Source organism: Scyliorhinus canicula, chromosome 21 (assembly GCF_902713615.1).
Source record: "Scyliorhinus canicula chromosome 21, sScyCan1.1, whole genome shotgun sequence".
In the NCBI taxonomy this organism is placed as follows: Eukaryota; Metazoa; Chordata; class Chondrichthyes; order Carcharhiniformes; family Scyliorhinidae; genus Scyliorhinus; species Scyliorhinus canicula.
The window spans coordinates 23,723,732-23,750,822 of NC_052166.1; the positions used below are offsets into that span (position 1 = coordinate 23,723,732).

General features: G+C 47.0%; 1 protein-coding gene across 3 annotated transcripts in view; it reads left to right on the top strand.

Moving 5' to 3' along the window:
* Positions 1–27,091, top strand: part of abca2 (ATP-binding cassette, sub-family A (ABC1), member 2) — a 577,021-nt gene that overhangs the window by 540,061 nt on the left and 9,869 nt on the right. For all 3 annotated transcript variants that reach the window (XM_038782183.1, XM_038782184.1, XM_038782185.1), the window contains 4 exons: positions 1,422–1,525; positions 17,985–18,077; positions 22,543–22,645; positions 25,124–25,261. In XM_038782183.1, the coding sequence (XP_038638111.1) occupies positions 1,422–1,525; positions 17,985–18,077; positions 22,543–22,645; positions 25,124–25,261 (438 nt within the window). The remainder of the gene's footprint in view (positions 1–1,421; positions 1,526–17,984; positions 18,078–22,542; positions 22,646–25,123; positions 25,262–27,091) is intronic.

Here is a 27,091-nt window from a genome sequence, read left to right on the forward strand (position 1 = left end):
ACACCAGAAGGAGTCCTACCACGCTATCTGTTCAACAGAGAGGGCCAATCCGTGCTAAAGTCCTGTCCAACATGACCCCAAAAGAGAAAGCTGGGAAATGGGAAATACCTTTGGTTATTCACGAAGCTCCGCCTTCTCAACCTTGCCCCTCGCCTGAGGTATGGGGCGGGATTCTCCCAGCCCTGCGCCAGACCGGAGAATCCCCGCAACCGCACCACGCCGCCCCGACGATGGCACGTGATTCTTCACGGAACGGAGAATTGGCGCCGGCGCGTTTGGCACGGCGCCGGTCGCGGGCTGCTCTACCCGGCCGGGCCGCCGATTCACCGCTCTAAAAAGCCAGTGTCCCACCGGCACCATCCACACCTGGTCGCAGCCAGCAGGAACTCTGCGTGCAGCGTCGAGGGGGCGGTCTTTGCGTGGGGTAGGAGGCTCCGACCCCGGGGGTCGTCCGACGGGGCTCGGCCCGCGATCGGGGCATACAGATCGGCGGGTCGGCCTCTCGCTCCCCGGGCCTATTTTCGTACGCACTGGCCTCTGAACTCCCGCGCCATGTTGCGTCGGGGCCGGCACTTTGAGGGAGGCCACCGCGCATATGCGGGTTGGCGCCGGCACCACTGCGCATGTCCTCGTTGACGCCGACGCCACTGTGCATGCACGGATCCCGCGGCTCACAGTTCGCTCCAGAATGGGAGGCTGGAGTGGTGTGAATCTGGCCCTGTAGGGGCCAGAACCGGTACTCCCAGCGGCCCGTTCACGCTGTTGTGGAACACGACTGCGTGGACACTCTGCTGCCGAATGGGAGAATCCAGCCCATGGGATCCGCAGGTTAAACCATCACCACTTTTCTCTCCCCCTCAAAGGGGAAAGCAGCCTATGGTCATCTGGGACTATGGTGACTTTGTCTTTACCTATATCTTTTTGTATCTCCTTCTGTCTTCTTCGCAATTTACTTTCTTACCTATCTTTGTGTCATCAGCAAATTTGGCAACCATTCCGTCAATCGATTCACCCAAGTCATTTATAGAAATTGTAAACAGTTGAGGTCCCAGCACTGATTCCTGTGACACAACAGACGTTACACCCAACCTGAAAAATACCCATTTATGCCTACTCTCTGCTTCCAGTAAGCCAGCCAATCTTCAACCCATGCCAATATATTGCCCCTAAAACATGAGTTTTTATTTTCTATACCAACCTTTGATGTGGCACTTTATTAAGCCAGAGGGTGAGGACAAATGTGTGATCATCAAAGGAGGAGAAAGTGCCAGAGTGGTACGGACACAGACTGCTCTCACCCAAGCATGGTTAACACATCAAATTTGGAAATCGGGCCTTTCTGCATCTGATTCTGCATATTTTCAGGGTGTTGGGAGGATTAATACTGCCCTATGCAAATTACTGTTTTGGCTTTATTTCAGGATGAACCAACAACAGGAATGGATCCCAAGGCACGCAGATTTTTGTGGAACCTGATCCTCGATATCATTAAGACTGGGCGTTCAGTGGTGCTGACATCACACAGGTGATCCCTTTGGCCTGGTTTCAAAGTTGCCACTGTATGTTATTTTTCCCTGGAAAGCCATGAGATCATCTCGTGAGAGAATGCATGGAGGCAGGCTACAGAGAAACTTTTATAATGAGATGTGTAATATAGTATTAGAGCTGGAAAGGAGTCACAAACTGAGAATCATGCAGCAGAGAGTGAAATCTTTGATAGCTGGGAGGAAAAGGCATAGCAACAGACAGCAGGCGCATAAAAGATAAAGATGGTAAAATATTGTTTGAGAGGGATGCAGTCGCAAAAGATGAGCAGAATATACAAGTGAACTATATGATTATCCAGATCGAAGATGCCCTCAAGATATGGGCACAAGAGATGCACCAAACATTCCGATGTCAGAGGGAAAGAAGGCTTTGAAATTGATGAGTGTAGGAAAAACTCCAGATGTAGATGAATTAGCAATAGAATATCTGAACACTCCTCAGAGAAACAGAATTGGAACTGATAACAGAATTTGTGATCAAATATATACCAAAGGATACATTCCAAGTGTCTTGAGACATTCAGTATTTGGCAAATTACCTGAGAATGGATCCATTGGGCGGCACGATAGCAAAATGGTTAGCCACAGTTGTTTCACAACTCCAGGGTCCCAGGTTCGATTCTCGGCTTGGGTCACTGTCTGTGCGGAGTCTGCACGCTCTCCCCGTGTCAGCGTGGGTTTCCTCCGGGTGCCCCATTTTACTCCCACAGTCCAAAGATGTGCAAGTTAGGTGGATTGGCTGTGCTAAAATTGCCCCTTAGTGTCCCCCCTCCCCCAAAAAAGGGGTAGGTGGGGTTACCGGGATAGGGTAGAGGTGTGGGGATAGGGTGGAGATGTGGGGATAGGTAGAGTGCTCTTTCAAAAAAAAAAAAGGCCCGGTGCAGACTCGATGGGGTGAATGGCCTCCTTCCGCACTGTAAATTCTATGAGAAACCGAAAGCAATGGAGTGCACTCATTTTAGAACTATGGGTGAGTTTCTCAGGCCTCCCAGGTGCTTGTTTCTCAGCAGGTGGAGGCGGTTCTCCATTTGCTGCGAGCGGGATTCCCGCCACCCTCAATGAGAATTCCCATTGGAGTCACCCTCTGCTGCCGGGAAGCCCATGAGCAGGGTGCGCTGCCGGCAAGATCAGAGAACCTTCGGCAAATGGCCGAAGAATTCCTACTTAAAATGTGTCATCTCTTAAAACTGATCTTGAAAATCTAAAGAAATTCTCAAACATTTGAAGAAATTGACGAAACAAAGTCTGAATTTGGAGCTGACATAGGACCAGGGAAGGGAATATAAGGCTAAGGACAATCTTCCCTAAATATCCAGACGTAAGCAAGAATTCGTATGCATTATAGACTGTGAAAATCATGTTCATGGCCAAAAGTTAACGGATGCGTTGTTGAAATGTGACATTGACAGTATGGATCTGAGATTTATCCAGAGTCTATATCGGGACCAATAGCAAGCATCAGGCTAGGAGATGGATATTCAGACATGTTTCAAGTGAAGAGAGATGTATGACTAGGCTGTGTACTGCTGCCAGAAATATTCAATCTGTGCACAGAACAAATATTCAGAGAATTAGATGTACTTGATTTGGGTAAAATTGGAAGCCAGAAAACAATAAACTTTTAGTATGCTGATGACATCTCATGACTCCCAGAATCGGAGGAGTTCCTTCAAAATATTGCAGAATAAGTAAAATCTAGAAGTTTAAAATGTGGATCAATCACAAACACCAAAAAGGTGGGAACGACAGTAGTCGGGAGGAATACATTAGAAGAAACTAGAGTGAAGATTGAAGTGGATGGTGTCACACTGGAATAAGTAGATCAGCTTGCCTGTTTAGTTCAAGAAGATAGTTGATGCAATGCACAAATTAGAAGGACAGAGATGGCCGAAAGTAAATTTTGTGATGATGAAGGATGTGTCAACAACAAGAAAACGCAAGCTTGTGACAAGAAAAAAACTCGAACGATATTGCATTCCATCCACTTCCCTGACAGTCTCAAGGGCCTAGACAATAAATAAAGACCTGAGGAAGAAAATGGAGGCCTTTGAAATGTGGATGCTGAGACGTGTAAAAATTCCAGATCCAGACCATTAATTAAGAAGTGCTTGAAATTTCCAGAACAAATGGAACTCTTTAGAAAGTTAACAGCCCGAAAAAGGATATGTCAGTATTTCAGCCATTTATTCAGAACTGAAAAACTGCAGAGATCTCTTCCAGAGAGCAGGGTGGAAGGCAGCATAAAAGAGGGGATTGACCTAGGTGTGCTTGGATTACAGCCATCACAGAGCGGTTGCAGACAAGCTACAGCGGATGTGTGAGGGTGGCACAATACAGCTGAAGGCAACGCACCGCGACAGCAGATCACCTGGGAGAAGCAGCTACAAGCCATATCGGGGAGGCAGTGGCGTAGTAGTATTGTCACTGGACTAGTAAACCAGAGACCAGAATGATGCTCTGGGAACCCAGGTTCAAACCCTGCCATTGCAGGTTTTGAAATTTAAATTCAATAAAAAGTCTAATGATGACCATGAAACCATTGTTAATTGTCGGAAAAGCCCATCTGGTTCACTAATGTCCTTTTGGGAAGGAAATCTAATGTCCTTTAGGGAAGGAAATCTGCCATCCTTACCTGGAGTGACCGACATGTGACTCCAGACCCACAGCAACTTGGCTGACTCTTAACTGCCCCCTCAAGGGCAATTCGGGATGGGCAATAAATTCTGGCACAGCCCGTGACGCCCACGTACCATGAACGAATATTAAAAAAACATCAGTCTCGCATCTTTCTGTCATCCTAGATATTGCAGAATTTGTCGCTAAAACAGCACAGGCTCTTCCCAATGCAATTGCTTAATATTACCACGTATAGAATTAATATACCCTTTGATCGGCAATCAAGAGGAACAGAAATTTGCCGAATTATACAGCGTAGAAGGAGGCCATTTGGCCCATCGTGTCTGTGTCAGCACTTTGGAGAGCTATTTGATTAGTCCCACCACCCCCTGTCCTCTCCCCACAGCACCCCCCCCACAAACCAGCAAATCGTCCCTTTCCAATGTGTACTTCCTGTTTTAAAAATTGCAATTGAATCTGCCTCGACACCCGTCCAACGTGAAAACAAAACTGTTCATTTTCACCCTGGTTCTTTTTTGCCAATCTGTGTTCTCTGTTTACTGGCACTCCTGCCAATTAAAGCAGTCCCTATCCACCTACTTTAAAACAGTGATTACAGAACTACTCCCATGAGCCTTAAAGCAGTTTGAGATGTCCGGTGGTCATGAAGCATGCTATACAACTACACGTTTTGCTTTATTTCTTGACTGCATTTCTGGACTGCCTCCACTTATGTAATGACTCTGTGAAACCTCCTCTTAACCTTTCCTTCTCCAGGAGACCAGAAAAGCAGGAATTAGCATATTTTTTTTGTGATCTGTTACTGTATTTCTATTGATGTTTAAAAAAAGCAAACAGATTACAGGTCAGGGATTATGACCAGCATCAAGTGATCTGTTGCCGTAAGATGTTAATGCCATTTTCTTTAGCGCATTGTTACTAAACAGTTCAGTGCCAGGTCTCAACACCAGACAGAACTGGAATTCTAGTATTTCAGACTTGCGATGACGGTGACGTGCTGAGAGCATGCACATCAGGTGGCTCTCCTCCAAACCAGAACCAAAAAGGGCACTTTTAGTGGGCAGCACGGTAGCACAAGGGGATGGCACTGTGGCTTCACAGCGCCAGGGTCCCAGATTTGATTCCCCGCTCAGTCACTCTGTGTGCGGAGTCTGCACGTTCTCTCCGTGTCTTTGTGGGTTTCCTCCGGATGCTCCAGTTTCCTCCCACAGTCCAAAGATGTGGTTAGGTGGATTGGACATGATAAATTGCCCTTAGTGAACAAAACGGTTAGGAGGGGTTATTGGGTTACAGGGATAGGGTGGAAAGTGAGGGCTTAAGTGGGTGGGTGCAGACTCAATGGGCCGAATGGCCTCCTTTTGCACTTTATGTTCTAGTCGAACTTTGCCCAAAATTCGAAGACCAAACTACCTCAACAATGAGAAGAAAACAACCACGATAAAATGCCGGCAAACGGGAGCTCGAAAGGCCGAAAAGGTGGCAGAAGAGCCCCGGTCGTCCAGGAGAGGAGACCAACAACTTGAGCATCAACCTCCCCCCCGGCCTCCCAGCCCCTTCCCCCCCCGGCCTCCCAGCCCCTCCCCCCCCCCCCCCCCCCCCCCCCCCCCCCCGGCCTCCCAGCCCCTTCCCCCCCCTCCCACCACCACCTGGAGATGGATGGAAGAACTTCCTCATGAAGAAGCTGACCGCCTTGAAAGGCGATCAAGACAGAAATCCAGGTGGCAGTGATGGCCACTATGCAAAAGGCTATCGATGGGTTGGGGAAGAAAGTGGAGACACGGGAGAAGACGATCCTCAAGCTGGAGAAGGCCTCGACAGACCAGAGCGACAGAATTGTCGCCCTTGAAGCCAAAGTGAAAAGGTTGGTGGAGCCCAGGGGAACTTAAGGGGGAAAGTCGAGGACCAAGAGACCAGGTCCCAATGACAGAACATTCGGATCGTGAGCCTGTCTGAAGGTATCCACTGGCAAGACTACCACTGGACGATAAAAATAGGAGGACGAATTGGGGGCGGCAGTGGGTTGGGGACTCTGGAGTGAAACACTGAGTAGGGCCAACTCCACTCCTCCTGCACCATGCTAAGCCTCATGCAGTTTAAAGTGGTGCACAGAGCGCAACTAACCAGAACCCAACGAGCATGTTCTTCCCGGTGGTGGGGGACAAATGTGAACAATGCCAGGGAGACCCGGCCAACCACGCTAATAAGCTATTTTGCTAGTAGGGACAGCTGGTTTTCAAACATGTTCTTTGCCTGCCCCAGACCTGGCGGGTTCTGGGGGAGGAAAGGGAGGGAGGAAGACAGGAGAAGACGCAGACAAGCGGAAGAGGTGGAGGAGGGGAAGGGTAAAAGGGAACCCAAGGGGGCCACATAGTGGAACAAGGGTTAAAAGGAGAGGAGGGGAGGGGTCACGCAGCCACCCACGGAGGAGGGGAGGGGTCACCCACGACAACAAACTAAATACCCCAACATATAGAAACAGAACGCAGTATGTGGTGCCAAAGGCAGAAATGATGTGGAGATGCCGGCGTTGGACTGGGGTGAGCACAGTAAGAAGTCTTACAACACCAGGTTAAAGTCCAACAGGTTTGTTTCAAACACGAGCTTTCGGAGCACGGCTCCTTCTTCAGGTGAATGGAAAGGCTTGTTCCAGAAATGTTTATATAGACACAGTCAGAGATGCCCCGGAATGCGAGCACCTGCAGGCAATCAAATCATCAAAGATGCAGAGAGAGAGGTAACTCCAGGTTAAAGAGGTGTGAATTGTCCCAAGCCAGTTCAGTCGGTAGGCCTCTGCAAGTCCAGGCTTGTTGGTGGGGGCCGAATGTAATGCGACATGAATCCCAGATCCCGGTTGAGTCCGCATTCATGCGTGCGGAACTTAGCTATAAGTTTTTGCTCAGCAATTTTGCGTTGTCGCGTCTCCTGAAGGCCTCCTTGTAGAATGCTGACCCGGAGATCAGAGGCTGAATGTCCTTGACTGCTGAAGTGTTCCCCAACTGGAAGGGAACAGTCCTGCCTTTTGATAGTCGCACGATGCCCGTTTATTCGTTGTCGCAGTGTCTGCATGGTCTCGCCAATGTACCACGCTTCGGGACATCCTTTCCTGCAGCGTATGAGGCAGAAGGCATCGCTAAGAGAGATACTAAGCCACCACCAACAAAAGAAGGGGGGGGGGGGGATGGGGGGGATGCAGACGGGGAACTGCATGTCAAAAGCTGTGTAAATAAGAAACAATTTTATTTGATTTTTTAAAAATATTTTTATTAAGGTTTTGCTGAATTTTTCATAATAAAACAGTAGTAACCATAATAAAACAAACGAGAGTGAACATTATCATAGTGCAAAAAGAGAATATACAACAACAATTAAATAGACATTACCCCACGCGACCCAGTCTTCCCACACCATCCCAATGAAGCACTCACCTCCCCGCCCTCCTCCACCCCCCACGGATTGCTGCTGCTGTTGACATTTTAATTTTCCCTGAGAAAGTCGACGAACGGCTGCCACCTCCGAGAGAACCCTAGCATAGACCCTCTTAAGGCAAAGTTTATTTTCTCGAAGCTGAGAAACCCAGCCATGTCGGTAACATAAGTCTCTACACTCGGGGGCTTCGAGTCCCTCCACATTAATAAAATCCGTCTCCGGGCTACTAGGGCGGTAAAGGCCAAGACGTCGGCCGCTTTCGCCCCCTGAACTCCGGGTCTTCTGACACTCCAAAGATCGCTATCTCTGGACTCGGCACCTTCTGTGTGTTGAGTAACTTGGACATTGCCCTCGCGAACCCTTGTCAGAACACTCTTAAGCTCCGGGCATGCCCAAAACATGTGGACATGGTTTGCAGGGCTGCCCTTGCACCTCATACAACTGTCTTCTACCCCAAAAAACGTGCTCATTTTCGCTGCCGTAATGTGTGCCCGGTGGACCACCTTAAATGGAATTAGACTGAGCCTGGCACATGATGAGGAGGAATTAACCCTGCCCAGGACCTCTGCCCACAGACCCACTTCCAACTCCTCACCTAGCTCCTCCTCCCACTTGCCCTTGAGCTCCTCCGCCGGGGTTTCCTCCGCCTCCTGTAGAACCCGATAGATATCCGACACCCTCCCCTCCCACACCCAGGTGCTGGAGACCACCCTGTCCTGTATCCTCAGTGGAGGCAGCGTCGGAAAGGCCACTATGTGTTTTTTCAGGAAGGCTTGTACTTGCAGATATGTAAAGGCGTTTTCTGGCGGCAGATTCCATTTTTCCTCCAGCGCCTTCAAAGTGGGAAAGCTTCCGTCTATGAACAGATCTCCCATCCTTCTGATGCCTGCCCTCTGTAACCCACCATCAAACCTGTGATTGTTGCATATCGGGGTCCAGACTGACGCTCCCTCCACCTTCTTGTACCTCCTCCACTGTCCCCAGATCCGCAGTGTCACCACCACCACTGGACTTGTGGAGTAACGGGTCGGCGAGAACGGCAAAGGAGCCGTTATCAAAGCTCCCAGACTAGTGCCTTTACTAGGTCAGCAGTTCAAACTCCGCCCTGCCTCGGGGCCTCCGCGTATCTCCAGTCCACTCAGAGTATCTCCTCCACCAGTCTCTCCCTCTCCGCTCTTTCTCTCTTTTCCCTATGGGATCGAATTGAGATGAGTTCCCCTCTGACAACTACCTTCAGACCATCCCAGACCGTTGCCGCTGCTACCTCACCCGTATCGTTTGTTTCCAGGTAATCCTGGATGTTCCTACTAATCCGCCGCAAACCACTTCGTCCGCCAGCAGCCCCACATCCAGTCTCCAGAGTGTGCGCTGCCCTCTCTACTCACTAAGCCGTAGGTCCACCCAGTGCAGGGCATGGTCCGAGACTGTGATTGCTGAGTATTTTGTCCCCGCCACCGTTGGGATTAACACCCTGCTCGAGACAAAGAAGTCTATGCGGGAATAAAACTTATGAACATGGGAGAAAAAAGAGAACTCCTTCACTCTTGGCCGCGCAAACCTCCAGGGATCCACCCCCTCCATCTTCATGAATAGGCTTCAATGAAATTACTGTGAAAAGCCCCTAGCCGCCACATTCCGGCGCCTGTTCGGGGAGGCTGGTACCGGAATTGAACCGTGCTGCTGGCCTGCCTTGGTCTGCTTTAAAAGCCAGCGGTTTAGCCCAGTGTGCTAAACCAGCCCCTGGACCGGCCCATTCAAACCCCTCACATTCCATGTGGTCAGCCTGGACGGGGGGCCTAACCCCCCCCCTCCCCCCCACCCCCACCGACTAGCCATCGCCCTTTCTTGGCCGACCTCGAGCCCGCGTCCTTCGCTTCCTTGAGCACCCCCATAGGGAGCCGCCGCCCCCAACCCTCAATTGGTACCCCGAAATTGATACCTCCTCTATCAGCAAAGCAGCATCCCCCCCCTCTCCTCCCCCCCTCAACAGCCCCACGACCCAAAACCCCCCGCCAAGCATCAGCTGAGTACTTGCTCACCCCCCACTACGCTCCAGAGAGTCAGCTGACCCATGCTGATCCTGGCAGCTCCCCCCACCCCCCTCCCTGGCGCTGATCAGACTGTCGCCTCGTTGTCCGGACCCTTCTCCCCACTTGAATAAACAAATTAAACTACCTCTCCAGCCCCAGTGAGTAAATAGTAATACGAAACAAAAAATAAACAGAAGACACTAACATTGCCCCCTGAGGAAACACTTGTTGAACCAATGCTCCAACTTCCCGAAAATTTGCACTACGTACAGAGCCGCTCCCCCCTCCATATCTCAACTTTGCCGAAAACACTGCACCCTCCAGCCACCACCATAGCTCTTACACGCACCGAACATTGTATACAATCTTATATTAAAAACGGTACCGTGTTACCCAGCACCACCGCCGCATTCCACCAAATTTGTCCTTTAATTTGAGTCCAGCTTTTCTTGTTTGACGAATGACCACGCCTCGTCCAACGTCTCAAAATAGTGATGCCGTTCCTTGTACATGATCCATAGCCTCGCTGGGTGTAGCATCCCAAATTTCACGCCCTTGCTGAAGAGGGTCGCCTTCACCCGGTTAAATCCAGCACGCCTCTTGGCCAGCTCTGCACCCAGGTCCTGGTAGATGCGTATCACGCTGTTCTTCCACCTGCTGCTCCGTTCTTTTTTTGCCCGCCGCAAGACAAGTTCCTTGTCCGAGAAGCGATGAAATCTCACCACCATGCACTTCCTTGCGAGGGCTCTGTGCACCCCATCCAGCTCCAGGGGTCGAGGGAATACCCCCGTCCCTATCAGCGTCTCCAGCACCTTGGACACAAATGCTCCCGCATCCGACCCCTCCACACCTTCGGGGAGGCCCACAATTCTCAAGTTCTGTCTCCTGGGCCTGTTTTCTAGGGTCCTCCAGCCTCTCCTGCCACTTCTTGTGGAGGTCATCCTGCACCTCCACCTTAAGGGCTAACACGACCAATTTGTCCTCATGGTCGGAAAGCTTTTTCTCCATCTCCTTAATCTCTTTCCCTTGTGTTGCCTGAGTTGCGATCATTTGATCTATTGATGCCTTCATCGGGGCCAGCATGTCCTTTTTAAGATCAGCAAAGCAGACCCTAAGGAACTTGTTGCTCCTGTGCTCACTGCACCCATGGACCCTGGTCTATACCGGCCGCCATGCCGTGCCTCTGCGCCCGCTCCACATGCTTCTGTCTGCTGGGACCCAAACGTCCGTGGAAACTCCTGAAAAGGTCCAAGAGTCCGTTCCAGAGGGGAGCTGCCGAATGCGCGACCTACTCCTCCATGGCCGCCATCTGAAGTCTCGTCACCGCTTCTTCAGTGGCCTTGGCGAGATCTTTTCACAGTTGTCCCCTCTGCTGCTAGATTTCAGCTTTAATAAAGGCCCTCAAGTCAGCTTGAAGCCTTTAAGCTTGCGCTTCCCCCGCCTGCATGCTGGAAGAGGCTTTTGTCTTGACTGCAGCTCCAGCCAAATCCCTCACTGTTTCTGCCGGGTCTGGTAACCAAGAGACATACCATTCCTGGGGAAAGTACTCCTCCAACGTTCACCTACATCTTTTCATCAAAATTCCACTCCGTATTGATTAAAAAAGAGCACTTTTCTGTAACCTTGGGCAGGAGCTGCCTTGTGTGTGACCACTTACTCCATGGTCCACACCGGAAGTCAACAATTTTATTTGTAACTATCAGACACACTTGAGCCGTTACTCTGTAAAAACTGGAATATACCATCAAAGCATTTTAAAAAACAGAGATTTCAATAATAATCTTATTGTCACAAGTAGGCTTACTAATACAGCAATGAAATTACTGTGAAAAGCCCCGAGTCACCACAATCCGGCGCCTGTTTGGGTGCACAGAGGGAGAATTCAGAATGTCCAGATTACCTAACAGCATGTCTTTCGGGACTTGTGGGAGGAAACCGGAGAACCCAGAAGAAACCCACGCAGACACAGGGAGAACATGCAGACTGCACACAGACAGTGACCCCAGCCAGGAATCAAACCTGGGACCCTGGCGCTGTGAAGCAACAGTGCTAACACTGTGCTACTTGTGCAGTGAGCACAGATGAATTACTTTTATACTACGCATGTTTTAGTCTTCCACAGAATATGGGAGGGGAGGCGAAGGGTGATTTATTTGCCTTTCCCCTATATCCACCCAAATAGCCAAAAGGAAACTGGCAAATACACCAGGAAATGTTTGTTAAATGGCTAAGATCGTCAGATAAGTACAAACATATTTGTAATTCTTTTTCTACAGAAATGAGATCATTTCAGGGTTTTTCAGGTGTACATGTCGTGTTGCAGACTTCGAAAATATTTAATTGGCGCGCCCAAATCCAAAGACCTATCATATCTGTCATACATGTAGGTTGATAACAAAGAACAAAGAAAAGTGCAGCACAGGAACAGGCCCTTCGGCCCTCCAAGTCTGCACCGACAATGTTGCCCGTCGAAACGAAAATCTTGTACACTTCCGGCGTCCGTATCCCTCTATTCCCATCCTATGATACCGTTGTGCTGTCGCATGATCCCTTTACGAGTGAGTCATGTGATAGTCCGTGACATCATCGGATACTTGGCGGGCTTAAGGTCAGTCTGGACTAAGCCTTTGTACAGTTAACAACCATCTAATAGATCTCTGTTGATTATTGCGTTAAACCCACGTGCTTCAGCATTTCCTTTCTTTTATCCTGCAAGTACAATGCACAAGGATAAGAATAAAATTGGCGATGAGGAACGGGTCAGGAAAAAATTATTTTTCGAAGTGAAAAGAAAATTGAAGTTGTCGATGGCTGATATTCAGGCAGATCAATAGTGGGTCAGCAATTGCACCTGACACATAGTACCCCATACCGGGCATCGGAAGTGGTAAGGTTTTGGATGGAAATTCAAAGCAAAGGTTCATTCCGAATTTAAACCAGCCCCTGAGGACTTCAAGCTGCAGAGCTCGCCATGTGCAAGGGAGTAAGACACGGACGTAGACTGAACAAAGATAAAGAATTCAGGCATCGCTGCCTGACATAATTGGCTTATTCACCATATTTAGAATATGATATAAGGGAAGTTGTAAGGGAATTCAGATATCGCTGAAAGATGACAGGGAAATTTAGCGCCATGGGTCCATTTGAGGAAGACTCAGAAAACTGGAAATCATATGCAGAGAGATTCCACTATGATATCCTGGCCAACAAAATGTCCGAGGATATTCAGGCCCCTGCTTTTCTCAGTACATTGGAAGCAAAACTTTTAACTTACTAGTTTTTTCCAGCCTGAGAAAGACGATGATAATATTTATCAAGTAAGTAGTCTTACAACACCAAGTTAAAGTCCAACAGGTTTGTTTTGAATCACTAGCTTTCGAAGCACTGCTCCTTCTGCAGGTTCACCTGAGGAAGGAGCAGTACTCCGAAAGCTAGTGATTCAAAACAAACCTGTTAGACTTTAACCTGGTGTTATAAGACTTCTTACTGTGCTCACCCCAGTCCAATGCCGGCATCTCCACATCAATATTTATCAAGAATTGGTTAAAATATTAGAAGACAATTATGCACCAAAGCCACTAATTATCACAAAGAGGTTTTTATTTTGTTGATGGAATCGCCTAGAGGGGGAACACAGTGTGCAGTTTGTATGACCCTCGAGCGTCTCTCGGAGCTTTATGAATTTGGTGACCCGCTTGATGAAACTATTAGAGATTGCTTGGTTTGTGGGTTGAGGAATAAGGCCATCGTACTCCCGTGACCAATCCCCCTTGTGATATATATGTTGATAAATATATATACATATAAAATACATGTGTGTGTGTGTGTGTAAATGACAATGTAGAAATACTCTCGTTATTCGTTGCGTTGGACCTTCAAAATTAAGCAGGAGGGATGTGTGGTTGATACTGTTGTGTTGTTGCATGGTCCCTTTAAGCATTGAGTCACGTGATAGTCCATGATGTCATTGGCTACTTTGAGTGCTTGGGGGCAGTCTAGACCAGGGGTTCTCAACCTTTTTTAACCCATGGACCCCTTTTCCTCTTAATTTTTTTTTGACGACCCCCATAGCCATTCCACAGAAATAAAAGCTTCTTATATGCGTGGTAAACTAATCCTAAAGTCCATCTACCTTACCGTGAGGGTTGGAAATGGATTTGCGGTATTTTCGTACGTTGCCAAACTTATTCTAATATGAAAAGTAATGAAATAAACTTTTTACTGACTAAATTGAATTAAATTACTCTAAAAATAACCAATTCATATCAAATATACACAGTTTCTAGTGATTACTGTGTTAAATCATTCATTAAACTTGTCAAGGAGAAACGTGGCATAAGCGTCAGGTCAACCGTGGGTAATAAGCTGCTTCTGTCATTAAAGGTCCTCCGGGCTGTTCCTAGGGGACAATAGCCCGGGCAATCTTCAACAATAACTGTCATTAAAGCACAATAAACCCATTTGTCATCAACCGGTATGGATTTTTTTTTCTCAGAATACAGTACCACAAAAATAAACACAGCAAATGCACCTTTTTGGTTCTGAACCCCTTCAGCCCGCAAGGTAAATTAGATAGATTATAATCTCTCTTTGACCTTTGTCAGTGCGAGAGAGAGAGAGAGCAAGGTGAATATTCATCATGAAAACAAACATTTTTTTCTTCTACTTGATTCTCAGTAATAACAATTGTTCTGAAGTAGAATTGCTCTATGGACCACTAAAATATCACCGTGGACCCCCAATTCGGTATTTTTTTTGTGTGGACCCCAGTAATGTTACATGGACCCCCAGGGTCCATGTGGACCCCGGTTGAGAACCACTGGTCTAGACCAAACCTTTGTACAATTCACAACCATCGAATAAACCTTGTGCATTATTGTGTTCAATCCACATGCTTCAGCATTCCCATTATTTTCTCCTGCAAGTACCATACACGACAGTATCAGAGTTAACTTCAGAACAATATTTCTACACGACTAATTTCCTAAAAGTAATCTATTCTTTTTAGGAAACACAGAGCTTCAAATAACAAGGTCATCTTGCAAAGAGCGTTCCATGTTTTTGAATCATCTGACTCTGGGATTTTTACACTCCCTGCAAGGTGGTTCTAATGTCACCTGTCAACCTTTGTGCAACTCACCAGGTTCTCATTGTGAGGAAAAGCAACCTTACTTAAATGCCATATTTTAATAGTTTACTCATCAACCAATCCTCTGTCAATATTTCTGATCAGTGGAAAGATTAGCTTCCAACATTGCATTACGTTCCCAGGAGGGGAGAATGTTGCACAATTTGATGAATTCTAGGAAGGAATTCAGTGTCCAGCTTGTGAAAGCTCAAAGTGTAACAACAGGCTTTTGCGTTTTATGGTTCCCCGAAACATGTCAGAGATCACCAAGACCCAAGTGGAATTCAATGATGTTATCTTTCCTTAATGCTGGCAGTGCCGCAGCCTGTGCTCTTGGTTATGAGTCCCTCAGTACTTTCAGGGAAGGATCAAAACGGTGGCATTCGGCAAGAGCTAAGAAGTTGCCAGGTGAATCTGTTGACAGCAAAATATGATTCAACTTATTTGCAGATGGACTTAGGTAACCCAATTTTTGAAATAGGGTAGCAGTCCTTCATAATCCATCAGTGACTCCTCCCAGCCTTACATGAAAGATTGAGGTTGCCAACATATTTTATACCCTAATTCATGCTTTAAAAAGAGCAGCAGCAAGAAGAATCCAGACGGTGTTGAATCACATGCACGCGAAAACTGAATTGGAGTGAGAGAGAAAAGGTCAAATAAAAGATTCATGAGCTAATCTGCTTAAAATCATGCACATGAAGGTACCGTTCTGAATGGAGGCTGGGTATAGAACATAGAACAGTACGCCACAGTACAGGCCCTTCGGCCCACGATGTTGTGCCGACCATTTATCCTAATCTAACCTACACCCCTTCAATTTACCGCTGTCCATGTGCCTGTCCCAAAAGTCGCTTAAGTGACTGGGAAGGAATTCAGTTTAGCTGGTTTAACTCACTGGGCTAAATCGCTGGCTTTTAAAGCAGACCAAGCAGGTTCGATTCCCGTACCTGCCTCCCCGGACAGGCGCCGGAATGTGGCGACTAGGGGCTTTTCACAGTAACTTCATTGAAGCCTACTCGTGACAATAAGCGATTTTCATTTCATTTCATAATGACTCAGACTCCACCACCTCTGCTGGCAGTGCATTCCATGCACCCATCACTCTCTGTGTAAAGAACCTACCTCTGACATCTCCCCTATACCTTCCTCCAATCACCTATAGCATCACAAATGTTTCTTGCAACAGCTTTTTATCAAGTTGCATTCCATTTCAACAAACTGAATCAAAACAACACCGACAGTGGCGCCAAAAGATATCAGTGGCACTGGAAATAACCTTGTCACTTTTGTATGACAGTCTACAGATGAAATCAGTAGAAATAAATAGAATTAAAGTGTGAATTGAAAGCCATCAAAAGAGGGAGGAGGAGCATTTGAAGATTGAAGTGACCGCGAGAGAGAAAATGCCCTCCAGGTGTTGGGTGGCTTTGGAACTCTCTGCCTTAGAAGGCGGTAGAAGTGAGGTCACTGAATAATGTTGAGGCGGGGGTAGGTACATTCTTATTAGGTGAAGGAATCAAAGGTTATCCAGGGTAGATGAGAAATGTGGAACTCAACACAATTAAAAAGCCGTGATCTTATTGAATGGTGACTTGACGAGCCGAGTGGCCCTATTTTGTATGTATGTTTTTAAACCTGTCAGTCACTTTGTTGTCTTGTATTGAAGAATGCTGCTCCAGCTCTGTGTATCCCTTGGCCATTCTGCCAGTCTGTTGAGCTAGATGTTTGTCTTGGCACTGGCACAAAATGGGCACGGTCGGATCAGCCTTACCTTATGCACAGTGCCTGACATTGATTCCATCAACTGCAGTGGAACAGGTGCGGCTGACCCACCGCCGCCCATTTCGGCAACATAAAATTTCAACTCCCCTTGGCTGTGAAGGCACTGGCTGAACTGAATCCACTCTGGAAGTAGGGATGCAAATTTCCATTGCAAATAACTGACTAAAAAAAGTAACTTGGTATTACATTGGCAGTCTGATTCATCGAGCCCAGAAAGGATGGACAGGAAAAGGTGCACAGGCAAGTATTGACCGAAGTTCGGGGTCGCCGTACAGTTATGGTTGTCAAGTTTAATCAAATGCAATAATACTAGCAAAGTATTGCGCATGTTGAACATCTGAAATAAAGATAGAAGATGCTGGGAAAACACAGGCACGTCTGTCAACATCTGTGGACAGTAAGGTATACCTCTCCAGTCACCTGAAGAAGGAGCTGCGCTCCGAAAGCTCGTGTTTGAAACAAACCTGTTGGACTTTAACCTGGTGTTGTAAGACTTCTTACTGTGCTCACCCCAGTCCAACGCCGGCATCTCCACAACATCTGTGGAGAGTGAAACAGAGTTATCGTCTCAAGTGTTTGTGACTTCAGAGCTAAAGAGAGGGAGGATTTTGATGGTTGTTTTGGGAGGGGGCGGAGCATGTGGATAAAGTAGAAGCAAAGAGATTAAGTGGGAGCTTGGCGAGATTGGAGAAATATGTTTTGGGCACAAGACAAAGGAAGTGTTAATGGTGGTGTTAAGGACTAAAACAGGTGCTGATAGTGGCATAAAGGGAACATAGCGGATTATGTTAATAGGACAAAGGTGAGGCTCAGTGAAATCAAAACTGAAGAACAAATGCAAAGCCAGTACAGGAGAGCAGGTACAAGTGAGAGTGGCATTACAACTGGAATTCCGAGATTTACTTAACTGATGAAAATATATCACAAACATGGTGATTTATATCGTCATATCAGCAGGCAGGAGGAAACAGGAGGAGAAAGTGTCTTTTATCTAATTTTTAAAATCAGATCTCCAGTTCCAATTCGATAAATATTTAGACAGCCCAATGAAAATACATTCCCACCTGGTTTGGGACGGAATGGGTGATAACCTCATGTGCATTGTTTGAAGAGAGACGGCTCTTATTTAGCATTTCTGTAAGTGGCCAGAAAGTGTTTCATGATAACACCTGGTGCCTGAAGAGGAATTATTATCATTCTTCAGCACCGAGGCTTTCTTGGTGCAGGTGAATCATCCCATCCGATCTCTCGACAAGGGCAAAGGGTGCAAGCTTTGTCTGTGGCCTTTCACCACCATCGCACTCTCTTGCTAAATATTTGAGAAGCCAAGCTGAGCAGAAGGGAGAGCATTTTTCACTTAACGTTTGGCTGTGAGTTGGTGAGGTGCTGAGAATTATGCTGTACCTAATCTATTTATTTCATCCCTTGCAGCATGGAGGAGTGTGAGGCGCTGTGCACGAGGCTGGCCATCATGGTAAACGGGCGGTTCAAGTGTCTTGGCAGCATCCAACACCTGAAAAACAGGTAACTTGACATTCCAGCTTTCCCCAACCCATCCTAATCAGACATTGATCGCTGAAGCAGCCAATCAGCACTAGCCATGCTTCTTTTGTTTCATTTAGCAAAACTGGTTGCTTTTATTCCTTGTTTCCTCGCCGTATAAGAGACACATTCTGAATTGAGTAAATGTGAATAGGGTGCTCTTTACTGATTGACGTTCTAATACACATTCTGATACCCGTGGCACAGACACCAACACCAGCAGCATACAATGTGACATTTCTTGTATGGCAAAGACTTTGGAATACCAGATGGTTATCACCTGAACAAAAAACCCGATTATGTTTGCCACTCTGAGAAAGATTAGTGAAGTTATTACTGGCTGCTTTATATCTCACCAGTATCACTGGGTTCTTAAAGCACATTGCTACAAACTAACGGTTAATCTGCCAGGATTCACTTACAGCAGCGTTAAGGAGGGGCTACCAAGCTGCATCATTCCAACAACCAGTTGTATACCATTATCTTTATGATGTAGTTAACATCACCGCACCTGCTCTTCAAGAACATGGAAAACAGCCAAAGGTGACTTCCCAAGGGTTTCGACTTTCAAGGCATGGAAATAGTCAGGAATTCTGAACAAGCCTTTGGACTATGAAATGAACCCTATGAAACAAACTAGGCCGGGCCGAGTTTAGAGATGGTTTTTGGAAGTAGAAGGGTGGCCAAGTTACTGAGCAATGACAAAAGGTTCTAACATCAATAGTGGGACAGAGGTGCGGGGGTAGTGGCGAGTGGGAGATGTGCATGATGCACAGAAGGACGGTGCAAGAGTCGAGAAACATAGTAACTGAGGATTGTTATTACCTGGGGGGGGGGGGGGACAACCCGATTAACCACCTCGTGTAGCTCATGGAGTACAAGCTCCTCCGCTGAGGGGTAGAAGCCCAACAGCGGGCCCGATAACTGCCCAAGATAAAAGGCGGCTCAAAAAGGAGATGGCTTCTCAGGATGGTCCCGGCTGCGATTTGGGGTATTACTTTGTTGCTGTATTTCCCAACTATGAGTAGGGCTCACCTATTCGGGGCTCCTCATTGGCTACAATAAGTACATTAACAGTAATATGGGGTAAAGCCATGTAAGTATTTTAAATCCGGTGCATTAAGAAACTAAGACGGGGAGGTGTTGGGGATGATCACTGTAGATTAGTGAGAAGGAGGGTTTTGGGTGAATGGGACTTAGTGCGGGGTAAGATCCCAGCAGTTGAGCTGTGAACAAGCTGCTGTTTATTGAGGATGGGCACTTGGATGTAGTGAAGGAGCAAAAAAATGGGCAGAATTCTTTCAATTTGTGAGTAAGTGCAGAAACAGCTCCGGCAACATCTGTCCTGCTGACCAGAATGGTGGGTTCCGGCGCCAGATTTCCGCGCTTGGAAGCCCATTAATTCTGCACAAGTTAGTTCTCCTCTGACTTTCCTGGCAGGCTGACTGCTGGTTCACGTTGGCAGGCTCGAAGGTCCCAGTGACATATTTAAACACCAGCCCGGGACACTCTTATCACTCTCTCTAGCCCACCTGTCCTCACCAGACAATGCAGGATGTCGGCACCCCAGAGGGAAAGGACGAGCAGCCTCAAGAACAAATCTGTTCCTTGACATAACTATCTCCCCCCAACGCCCCCCCCCCCCCCTCCCTGCCAAACCCATCACCTGCGAGTTGCCCCATGCCCCTCTACCTACTACACCCGGAGCTTTCATGCACCCCCCTTCCAGTGAATGCTTTACTATCCACTTGTTTGTGAACTTTTCACGCAGCCTTGTCATTTCCCTCCTCTGGGTCTTCCCTCTGCCTTCACTTTTCGTGCTCATTATCCACCTCCTTGCCCCTTTGCCAGGCATCATGAGCCCTCACCCCAATCCTTGCACATCCCTCGTTCCACACTGCCCTTGTCATTATTGGGCTACATCCCCCCCCCCCTCCCCCCACCCATTCACTCCACTCCCAGTCGAACTTCAGACCTTTGTTGTGGTGGCTGCAGGAATCCCACGGTCTTCTACGGATAGTGTGTGGCACCAAGGGCAAGGAGACCCCTGTCCTCCCCAACCCCAGGCGCAGTACTGACCCGAGCCAGTGACACACGAGGGTCCGGGGTTACAGCAGCACGGTCCGTAAGGACCAATTCGACATGGAGATGGAGGGAGGAACCAGTCTGCCCCAGCAGAGTGGTGAACAGCGCATCGGGAGTAGCGGAGCACTATGGTAGAAAGATGTTGCGCTCATCCCGGAGTCTCTGGCGAACTGAGGTGCACCCTGTGCACGCCACTCTCTAGAAATAGGGTTTCAGACCGCCTAATCTCCCACTGAATTGAAAGGGGTGACGGGACACTGACTGAAGCTGTTTTAATGAGCGTTCACAAGAAGCAGGAAGAGCGATCTGCCATTAACCCACCACTGGGAGAACTGTAGCGGGGTTTTACACCCTCAGGTTTTCACCTTTTTGGCTCCCACCAGATTCATTGTGCTTGCCCGCCCACCATCAATCCCACCCCAGGAGGCGAGGAAGAATTCCACCCGTGAATACGGAGGCTGAACTGGGTCAGCAATGGGGAGATGAAAGTAAATGCGTTCTGCTGAGAGCGGGTGCAGTTTGAAGCTCAGCTAAGCATCAGACAGAATGCCACAATTTCTGAGACCTGGATGCAGGGGCCGAAAACTTTTGAATGCTGTTTAGTTGGATGCTTTCATTTCCCCCAAGTTGATGTCAGTTTGACAATCAACCTGTGCACAGGTGATGGGGTTAAGGGAAGAGTGAAGACTTGATACTGAGGATTATCAACATAAAAAAACGTTGTGTTCATGGATAATGTCGCAAGGGAGGCACGCTAGCACAGTGGTTAGCACTGTTGCTTATCAGCGCCAGGGTCCCAGTTTCGATTCCCGCCTTGGCTCACTGTCTGTGCAGAGTCTGCACGTTCTCCCCGTGTCTGCGTGAGTTTCCTCCAGGTGCTCCGATTTCCTCCCACAAGTCCTGAAAGACATGCTGTTAGGTAATTTGGACAATCTGAATCCTCCCTCTGTGTATCCAAACAGGCGCCGGAGTGTGGCGACTAGGGGATTTTCACAGTAACTTCATTGCAGTGTTAATGTAAGCCTACTTGTGACACTTGTAAAGATTATATGGGTGGATGGATCGATGGAGAAGAAGGAGAGTTTGAATATCAATCCTGAAGGGGACTGCGCTTCAATGGGAGCAACAGCAATCTCTGAAAATACTGCTTGATTGTGGTAGAATCCATCGGACTGAAAGCAGCTGAGACCAGTCCTGAGGAACTGGGCAATGAGGCAAGATGGTCCAATCAGCGCCTGCAATGAGGTCACAGAAAGCAAGCTGGGATAAGATACGGAGGATACCATTCACAACTTAGATAAGAGCAATCTCGCTGCTGTATCATTTACAGGCCAGAGAAATTTGAGCAGGAAATATTTGGGAGAGCTGATCATGGAACTGGGAAGTGGTAACCTATTCAAAGACCTTAGGCAAAAAAAATATATTTTGAGATGAAGCAGTGGTCAGAGAGGATAAATGGACGAGGAGCAAGCTTTTTTGAATTGAGAAGTGAAGCTAATTTTCAAAAGAAGCAGAGCAGTTTTGCACTAAGGGCAAGACATTATTAATGGGGACTAGGAGGGGTAGGTAATAGATGGGAAATGTCAGCTTCCATAGTGGTCAAGGATGCGAAATGGGATAAAATTGCAGAATGACGACAAGAATTGGATGGTGGGTAGACGGAGGACTGGGAGGTCAAATGAGGGGGGGGGGTGGGGGGGGAGAGGAGCAGCAGAGTGATTGTAATGGATAAATTACATGGATATAGCCCACAGCTGAACCCTGTCAGCCATTTATTGGTTCAACATTTGTATTTTGTGGGGCAGCGCGGTGGCCTCGTGGTTAGCAGAGCTGCCTCACGGCGCTGAGGTCCCAGGTTCAATCCCGGCTGTGGGTCACTGTCCGTGTGGAGTTTGCACGTTCTCCCAGTGTCTGCGTGGGTTTCGCCCCCACATCCCAAAAATGTGCAGAGTAGGTGGATTGGCCACACTAAATTGCCCCTTAATTGGAAAAAATAATTGGGTAATCTAAATTTATATTTTAAAAAATTTGTATTTTGTCTCACACATCAGCTAAAGGAGTTCGAATGATGCAAAATGCTGGACCTGTCGCCCTTGGTCTAAATAATTAATAGATAAATATTTATTATACACATCACTGCTTTTACACAAGAGGATGTCTTTTTTTAAAGTCTGCCCATCTACAGATCCTGTCTTCATTCAAGATTCTGTCCTTTGAGCTCCAGTTACGGTCAAAAAGCTAACATCAAGTGCACAGTTTCTTCCATCGTGCGTAACAGACAGCATTACAAACTCGGACTGATGGCCGTCTGATTTTAAAATGGATTCTGACTGATCAGTTCTTCCTTTTACTTATTTCCAAGGTTTGGCGATGGCTACATGATCACTGTCCGTACCAAGTCCAGCCTGTACGTGAAAGAAGTTGTCCGCTTTTTCAACAGAAATTTCCCTGAAGCAGTTTTGAAGGTATGAATTCATCTGAAAACAATCTTCCTGATGCCTCCACACTGTCCTCTTAAATGGGTCGGTGCCATGCAGGACGGGCATGGGCCCTGTGCCCGCAGTGCAAACCTGCCCATTCTGGATGAATTCGCTCAGTTTCTTTGTCTGTTGAGAACAGGAAAGTTATGCATGGCTCATGTGTTTCCTTCACCTCTCGTCGGATGCCCTACAAACCATTATAACTTTTCCAAAGTTTTTGGAATAGGTTTGAATCACTGATATCAAGAGACAACAAAGTTATCCCCGAAAGCTGTTTCTGACTTGTAGTGAATAAAAGTGGCCAGAATTCCATCCCAGTTTTTGCAACTTGTTCGGGCTAAAATCTCTACTTTGTTTCATCGGCAATAAATTGGGACGGGGGTAGTTTCTGCCGGTTCCACGATTGCGGATTGATCTGCAGCCAGGTACTTCTGGAGTGCGACGTGAGAAAATGAGGAAGCCAAATTATGCACAGCAGGCTCCCATGAACAGCAACGAGATTCACTATCAGATAATCTGCGTCTTTAGTGACATTGGTTGCAGGGTTATTGTTGGTCTGGGATTCTGTTTATATAGTATCATGAGATTTTTACATGTCCTTCTGAGATAGGAAACAGGGTCTCGGCTTAATGTCAAACCTGAAAGAGGGTACGTCTGACGGCACAAGGCTACCTCAGTAAGTGTTCACTTAAATCATGTGCTCGAGTCTCTGGAGAGACTTTGAAGGGGGTTTCAAAACAATGACCTTTAGAATTACAGTGCACTGTACAGATCCACGTTTCACTGAAGGACAGTGATGTTGCTGCCTCACATCTCCTCTATTTATGCCGACATTGCGCTAAGGGTGAATTGGAACAGGAAGTCTAAAGTGTAACTTTGCCAGCTTTATCTGGAGTTTTTAAAAGTAAATAGTTGAACAGACATTTCAACGAGGCAGTTTTAAAGGTCTTAATTTTGCTGAAAACTGTCTTCTTGTTTGTATTGTTTCCATATATAAAAGAAGAGAAGAAGGAGCGTTAATATAGTCCCACTGAAGGATTGGTGTTAGATAGGACGGTTCATGAGCCTTATGCTCTTTCACAATCCCACAGTACAAACGTATTCATTCTGGAAGATTACCTGAATTTGTTTATCCATCTCATCCTAGAATCATAGAATTTACAGTGCAAAAGGGGGCCATTTGGCCCATTGGGTCTGCACTGGCCCTTGCAAAGAGCACTTTACTTAAGCCCACACCTCCACCCTATCCCTGTAACCAGGGAGGTTATGCATTACCACCACTGGCATAAAATTAAAAACAATTAATATACAGTTAATACCTCGGGAGATTGAAAGTGCTTTACATCCAACAAAGTACTTTTGATGTGTAGTCACTGTTGTAATGTGGAGAACGGTGGCAATCAACTTCCACAGAGAATAGTTCCCAGAAAGAGCAATGTAATATTGGCCAGGACACCAGGGTGATCTTACCTAGTCTTCGAAATAGTGCAGTGGAATCTGAGAGGGCTTGGAGCCTCATAGCTAAAGTGATCGGATAGAACTTAGGGCAGGCATCCTGGAGGATAAAATATGAGAATCCTGTGATGTACAGCCTCCCAGTTACACTTTGTATTTTGGAGCATGAAATAAAATATTCACAATGTCTTCGATGTAATGCTGACATTGGGGAGATGGTGGCATGTTATAGAATCCATACAGGGCAGAAGGAGGCCATTCGGCCCATCGAGTCTGCACCGGCCCTTTGAAAAATCACTCTACCTAGGCCCAATGCCTGTCCTGTTCCTGCAAACGCACACAAAGGGGCAATTTAGCATGGCTAATCCACCTAACCTGCACGTCTTTGGACTCTGGGAGGAAACCAGAGCACGCGGAGGAAACCCACGCAGACACGGGGAGAACGTGCAAACTTCACACAGACGGTCACCCGAGGTCGGAATCGAAGTTGGGTCCCTGGCACTGTGAAGAAGCAGTGCTAACCACTGTGTCACCATGCCGCCCGGTAGTGGTACTGTTCCTGGGCTAGTGCTCTGGAAACACAAGTTCAAATCAACGCAGTTGTGGAATTTAAATTCAATTTACTTTCAAAATCTATTCTCGGCAACGATGACCATGAAACTATCATTGATTGTTTAAAAACAATTGTTGTTTTAAAAAAATATATATCTGGCTCACTTTCAGGGAAGGAAATCTGCCATCCTTACGTGGGCTGGCCTACAAGTGAGTTGCCCTCTTAACCGCCCACTGAAATGTTCCCTTAAGCCACTCCATTCGTGGGCAATTAAGACTGGGCAACAATGCTGGCCCAGCCAGCGAAGCCCGCATCCCGTGAAAGACAAAAAAAGTATCTGTTTATTTGTGCTCGATACGTTTTGCTCCAGTGCTCGCGTTGGGACCCAGTTATGTGAAGTTGCTATCGCAGCAATAAACTCATTCCAAATCTGACGCAGACTTATTTTATCCTAGGAGAGACACCATACCAAAGTGCAATACCAGCTGAAGTCGGAAAATATCTCGCTGGCACAGGTTTTCAGTAAGATGGAGCAAGTAGTTGACGTATTAGGAATTGAAGATTATTCCGTCAGTCAAACGACACTGGACAATGTGAGTAAATCCCACAGCACAGAGAGAACAAGGGTAATTGTAATTTGAGAATCTCCGGAAAGGATCTCTTCAAGGCGCATAAAGCAGTTAAAATGTTTGCAAATGAGCAGCTGACATATATCGGTCAAAAAACATGAAAACGTTCAGATGTCATCCGAGCGTTAGGCGTGGCCGGTGTCACAGGTGCAACATGAATCTTGCCACTAGAGCAATTGGGCTGCGGTAGGCTCCTTTAAAATGCACCGTCCAACAAGCTTCCAGATCAGAAACCACACATACGTTACCAGGCAGCATTGAATTCCGATAATCCAGCCACCATTGAGCCCTCTTGGAATGATACTTGGGTGAGTTAAAAGAACGTGTATCTCAACAAAGGGTTGTGGTTGGTTTTCTGTTTTTGTGGTTCAGCTGACAAGCCAGCTGCTCTTGCAGTTTATAGCATCTTACAATACTGTCTATTCATTTGCATTGTCACTTGATATTATCAATTTGGAGAAATAGTGGTAGCAACACAAAAGGCAGACAATCACTTCTACTGTATCGAGTTAAACCACTTTTCAAGTATTTGGGTAATATGTCACAAATGGCCAAATCAGCCTTTTTCTCTCTTACTGATTGATTGAGGATGAAACCTTGACCAAGGCACTAGGAAAAATAGCCTAATGTCTGTCTATCTGAATAGGCAGGGAGAACCTTGGTTAATTGTCTTAGCCAGCCTGGGTTATGAGTTCAAGGCCTGGCGCAGAACCTTCCGACCCAGAGTCGGAAGTGCTACCATTGAATTAAGTGTGACATTGGAAATGGGCTAACCAGACTGCGTCACTGGAGGGGATTTTCATTCTCTACAATTAAGGATATTTAAACTGTGTAGATAGATATACATACACAGATAAAGGACTGGATTCTCAAGTCCCCAGCCACGTGTTTTTCGGTGGCACGACATTCCCTGGTGGCGGAATTCTCTACTCCCGACACTGGTCAATGGGGTTTCCCATTAAAGCCAACCCATGCCGCCAGGAAACCCACGGGCGGCAGAGCACTTCCGGCAGGATCAGAGAATCCCGATGGCCAGAGAATTCCGGTCATGGATCAACATTACTGCTTGTGCTGTAACACCCAATAGACGTCATAACTCTACCACTCATTGTTTAACTTTTTTATTAGAATGAATAAACTTGTTTTTTTCAGACTAAGAAAAGGACATTGAAAAATGTCTTGGCTGCTAATTTGTGCTTAAGTAGAATTTCTTATAAAACTCAATCACTGGGTATTTCTGGCCAATAGTTAATTGGCTTCAGGTCAGGCAGACACTGAATTGTCCATCACAGCTTGAAAATAAACGGCTTCAGTGACAATATCAAATCATCTGGTAGGGGTCAGGTGAGATTGATGCCTGGATTGGAGGGAGGAAGTGGAGGCAGGGATATTTCAATTAACGAAATTCCACCATTAAAAGACATTTGAACCCTGTGATAAATAATGAAGACAAAAATTATTTGAACGCAATCCTTGGATTTAATTTGAGTCTAGTCTGAACTGATAAGATGAAAGACTTCCTGGTTTATACAATGGCGGGATCACTTTTTAGCAAATCTGCATATTAGAGCGAGGCAGTAAGCCTTACTCTATTGCACCGATTCTGAAGGTAGCTGAGGCTTTGGGATTCAATCCCTCCGCCTTGGAGACCTCGGGCGAGCGCCATTTGATACTGTCCCCACAAACGGGGACCAGACGGAACGGCAATCGCGGGGGGGGGGGGGGGGGCTCCAAGGGGATTGGAGGCCCCAGCTGTGAATGCCCTTTGGGCAGGGTGGTGCTGATGCCACCTGG